The 4,929-nt window shown below is 50.5% G+C and overlaps 2 protein-coding genes across 2 annotated transcripts; both read left to right on the forward strand.

Moving 5' to 3' along the window:
- Positions 1-836: 836 nt before the first annotated feature.
- Positions 837-1,674, forward strand: ANOM_011685 (putative pathogenesis associated protein Cap20; the record flags this gene model as incomplete). Its single annotated transcript, XM_015556941.1, has 3 exons — positions 837-965; positions 1,038-1,118; positions 1,174-1,674. Exons 2-3 carry the CDS (start codon positions 1,044-1,046, stop codon positions 1,672-1,674), a joined length of 576 nt encoding a protein of 191 aa, XP_015400861.1. The 5' UTR covers positions 837-965; positions 1,038-1,043.
- Positions 1,675-2,260: 586 nt separating this feature from the next.
- ANOM_011686 (MAGE domain-containing protein) lies at positions 2,261-3,418 on the forward strand (the record flags this gene model as incomplete). Its single annotated transcript, XM_015556942.1, has 4 exons — positions 2,261-2,287; positions 2,341-2,719; positions 2,795-3,180; positions 3,224-3,418. 4 exons carry the CDS (start codon positions 2,261-2,263, stop codon positions 3,416-3,418), a joined length of 987 nt encoding a protein of 328 aa, XP_015400860.1.
- Positions 3,419-4,929: the final 1,511 nt, after the last annotated feature.

The raw sequence follows: 4,929 nt of genomic DNA on the forward strand, positions 1-4,929 counted from the left end.
TTATTTTATTATATTTTATTTATTCAGAAGGTTCTTCATTTTGTTCATGATTTAAGAAAATCACGAAATCAAAATAACCTTTTCTCTGAATAAGTTTAGAGGATCATCACGGAGGCGTGGATAATAATAAACGATCTTCTAGGACGAGGATGCGGTACTGGAAGAAGTGCACGACGTATACATTTGCACTAACTTAGTGCCCAGAGACAGATAAAAAAGGATGACCCGCAATCACATGCCGTCAGCCCACTAACACTCGAGCATCTCATTTGCCTTTCCGGTTTCAACGTCCATCAAATCTTCTCGCGCGCCACGGACGATAACGCAATGTGCTGGAAGGTCCAAAGATCATTCGATTTGCGCCTTCACCTTATCTCTCCCCTTCCAAGGAACCAGCCCGTTTTCCCATCCCATCCTACCCTCAGGCAACCACATTGACAACTTCCACGACTCAAGGCCCCGGTTGGCTTGCTTGCCCAGAATGACGATCGGGCCGACCCTGCGAGCAAATAAGAGGATGCTGGACTATCGCTGGACGATATTCTAGCCCGATGAGATGCCAATGATGAGTCGGACCTTAGCCGTAGTGTAACACTATTTTGATTCGATTTATTTTGGTTTTTTTTGATATTTTGAATTTTTTGCCCCTCCGCTTGCGTTCAGTCAATTTGCGGATCCGCTATCACATGCTTTGGTGCTTTCTTATTACTTATTCTATTATCGTCGTCTCTGATGAGCAAAAATTCTATCTGATGTGATTGTTTAATACCTCGAAAAGCTAATAAATATCCTTCTGTCCTGGTCCTTTTCTCGAACTGATTGTACTTCTCCTGACGCTCCCTTTTTTCTTCTCCTCCCCCCCCCACCAAGCTTTCTTATAAAACCTTTTGCTCTTCTCCTACCAGTAGAGCTTGACCTCCCTTATTCTCCGATCGTTCGTGGCTTACATACTCCTACCTCCTCAGGTATGCGATGCACTGCACCTCGCCGATCCTCATCCAGCTCCATCCCAAGTACTAACCCTCCTTCCCCGATAGTAACCGATGCCTCACGCAGAGCCAAAAAAGATGGGTGAAAACGTTGTCAACGGCGAGAAGGTCCACTCGCACTTCCTTGATGTAAGCCATACCTCCATCGCGACCCTTCTTGGTCCATCACTCACCCTGGATATAGCACCTCACATCCTACCCCGTCGTCTCCGACTCCATCTCCGTCTTCAAGAGCAACAAGTACGGCGCCAAGTCCATAGAGTACGCCGACCAGAGCTATGACCGCATCGCAAAGCCCTTCCTGCCCTACCTCTCCAAACCCTACGGCTACATCGCCCCCTACGTGGCCCGCGCAGACTCTCTCGGCGACCAAGGACTGTCTCAGATCGACTCGCGATTCCCTTTCATCAAGGAGGACACCGAGAAGCTCCGGGGCACCATCTACGACAACGCCACCTATCCCGTACGACTCGTAGGCGATGCCAAGGCCCACGTATTCGACACCTACGGATCCGAGTACAAGAAGTGTGGCGGCGACGGTGTGGTGGCCAGCGGCAAGGCGCTGATCACGACCAGCTTGGTCCTGTCGCAGGAGTCGCTGGGCTTCCTCAGCTCCTTGCTGCAGGCCAAGAAGGAGCAAGTGAAGGATGTGGTCAACGACAAGATCGACAAGGCCAACAACTAGAGATGGGTGGTGTTTAATTTTCAATGGAGGATTCTTTGTCTAGCAGGCTTTCATGTTTCATTTCTGTTTCTAGAAGGGTGTCTTGATCTTTTTTCTGCGCAGCTCCTTGTTGTATTCATTTTCTCTTTCCAAAAAGCCGGAGTCCTGTCTCATGGCCACCGGTTCTTTGATACACTACTCGACCTCTATGATATCAATACCCAATTGAATCTCACCTCGAACCAAACAGTAACTACTCCACTAGCACAAACCAACCAATATTATATCCCTCAGTTAAAAAACATAATAAACAAAACAAGAAAAACAAAACAGCAACTGGGGAAACCAGTGGTGCAACAGTTAAAACGTTCCATCAACTGATCCTCGCAGATCACATGTGATCGAACATGTGACTGCCCAATCAAGCTCGATCACGGTCCATCCCAGAGAAGCTTAGCGCCATATCCACTCGCGTCGCGTCACTAAATTAACCAGTATCAAATCTGATAACTCGATAACGACCTAAATCTACTCGACGTGCATTCATTCAACTCATTATTCCCCCACTCTAACCAAATACACCGAGAAAAGACTTCGAAACAAAACAATGCCACTCATCCGCAAACGCCGTGCCGTAAGCTCTCCCCAATCTAGCCCCTTCCAAAGAAATAACTAACAACCCCAAAGGACCCCCCACCCGCAAATTCCTCCGAGCCAGACTCATCATCAGGCTCAGACCAAGAACAAGACCAAGAACGAACCCCCCAACGCCGCCGCACCTCAAACCATACCCAAGCGTCACCCTCCGACAGCGACGACGATGCAACGCACCACCCAAGCAGCGCAGACGTGATGGTGAAGAAGATGGTGCGCCTGGCCCTGGCCAGCGAGTATGCGCGGCAGCCGATCCGCCGGACGGAGATTAGCGCGAAGGTGCTGGGCGAGCAGGGGGCGAGACAATTCAAGGTGGTGTTTGAAGCGGCACAGAAGGTTTTGCGGGAGAAGTTTGGGATGCAGATGGTTGAGTTGCCGGTGCGGGAGAGGGTCACTATTCATGATCGGCGGGGTCAGTTTCTTTCCCATTCTTTTCCGGGTTAGTTGTGGAGTGTGAATGAGTGCTAATAGACACGGGGAAATACAGCGGCCCAGAAAGTCGAACGACCCTCCTCAACGAACAAATCCTGGATCGTGGGTAGTACATTACCGGCCGCGTACCGACGCCCTGAGATTCTGCCGCCGACCAAAGCCCCGTGGGAGAGTACCTATACTGGATTATATTCGTTTATCATCGCTGTAATCATGCTCAATGGGGGGTCATTACCGGAGCAGAAGCTGGATCGGTATTTGGCGCGGACGAATGCCGATACGTATACGCCTATTGATCGCACGGATCGGTTACTGGTGCGGATGTGTAGAGATGGGTATCTGGTTCGGATGCGGGAGATGGATGGCGGCGAGGAAGTAATTGAGTATATGGTGGGACCGAGGGGGAAGATGGAGGTTGGGGCTGAAGGCGTGGCGGGGTTGGTGAGGGAGGTTTATGGGGGGTGGCAACGGTACAGCGGAGCAGAGGGAGGATTTCGAGGGGAGGTTGGCGAGGAGTTTGGGGATGAAGCTGCCTGAACCGCGCGAGGAGGAGGAGGAGGAGGAGCAGCAGGATGGGGATGCGGAGGAAGAAGGGCCACGGGAGAGACAGACACGGAGTCGGAGGAGAGCGGAGGACGAAGAAGATGAGGATGAGGACGAGGACGAGGATAGTGATTGAGATTTTTTAAATGGTGGTCATGTTGATGTTGTATTTATGGCTTTTCGTTTGATACCCAGCAATGGTACGGATATTGGATATGACACTTTCCAATGATTATTTATTTTATATCAATGTTCCGCCATCAAAGAGCTAGAAGTAATCTCTACCAGGGCCAAGTTCACAAAAACAGATTTATACTTTAAATAAATACTCGAGCAAGATGTATGTCTAGAGCTGACACAACCCAGTGCTACTCTAATGATCAACCGAATAAGATACCATGATGCTGACGGGGTCATGCCTCCAAAATGTTAAGGATATTAGAGTGAGCCAAACGGAGGGTTTGCCAACGGGTTTCAATTTCCACGCCAAAGAAATGGCAGTGTCTTTGCTAAATCAAGGCCAATTGCAATATTGATGGCCGGCTTGAAGGGCACATAAGACAAGAAATCCGGTTCGGCGATGATGGTGAGGAAATATGCCACTTCACGATTCGAGTTCTCGAGCTTCTTGGCCATCTCAGCCCTGGAGGCTGTCAAGCCACCCCACCGACAGCCACCAGAGTCACCAAACTAAGGAGTACTTAATTATACTTCGAGTCCATAAACAAGACGAACAGGCGAGTTTCGCATATCGAAAATCTTCCCGCATTGGGTTAGGAGCGCCGGTTGTTTCAGAGTGGGACAAGTAATCTTACCATCGAGCCCTAACTGTCGTCCATCTACCGACGGTGGGTCTGGCATACTTACTGTCTGTTAAGCACCTGCAAGCTTTCCCACCAATCTTTCACTGACGCCATGGTTGGCCAGCAGCAGTTGGTTCCCGGACATACTCCGTGCATTAATTAAAAGCCCAATATAACAATAGGGGCTGTGGGATCAATGGGGGGTTTGCAGTGAACACTGCCGTTTAAACCAGACGACTAACGGGACTTAGCTCAATCAACATGAAACCGAAGCCTTCGTCTTTCTCCATGGCTTAACCATAGCCGACGCTTTAAAAAGCAAATCACACCCTGTCACTTCGTTTCTGCAGTCCATTGCAGAAGATCTGGAATCTTTCGCCTGGACCATACATTCATTCGTTCATTCGCTCATTATCTGGCGGGATCGGATATTTTAATACTTTCACTTCTGCATACATAGTTCTCATACTCGTTTTACCACTATGAAATTCTCTTCTTCCCTAGCTTTGACAGCCTTCCTAACCGGCACTGCCCTCGCCGGACCGCAAGGCCTCACAGCCCGGCGCTTCCAGGGCCCAGGCTGGCTCGGCGAAATCGACATCGACAGTCTTTCCGGCGCGCAAGACGAAGCGCCCAGCGCGCAAGTCACAGCGGCACCGCAGGCCAAATCCAAGGCCATCGCCCACAGCCAGGCGCAGTCCGAAGACAGCTACCTGATCAACGAGAACTGGGCGGGCGCGGTGCAGGAAAAGGCCCCGGCGGCCAGCGCGACGTACAGCTACGTGGCCGCGACGTTCACGCTGCCGTCCGTGACGCCCACGGCGGCGCCATCATCCGAAACGCA

The sequence above is a fragment of the Aspergillus nomiae genome (assembly GCF_001204775.2).
Source record: "Aspergillus nomiae NRRL 13137 chromosome Unknown contig00791, whole genome shotgun sequence".
In the NCBI taxonomy this organism is placed as follows: Eukaryota; Fungi; Ascomycota; class Eurotiomycetes; order Eurotiales; family Aspergillaceae; genus Aspergillus; species Aspergillus nomiae.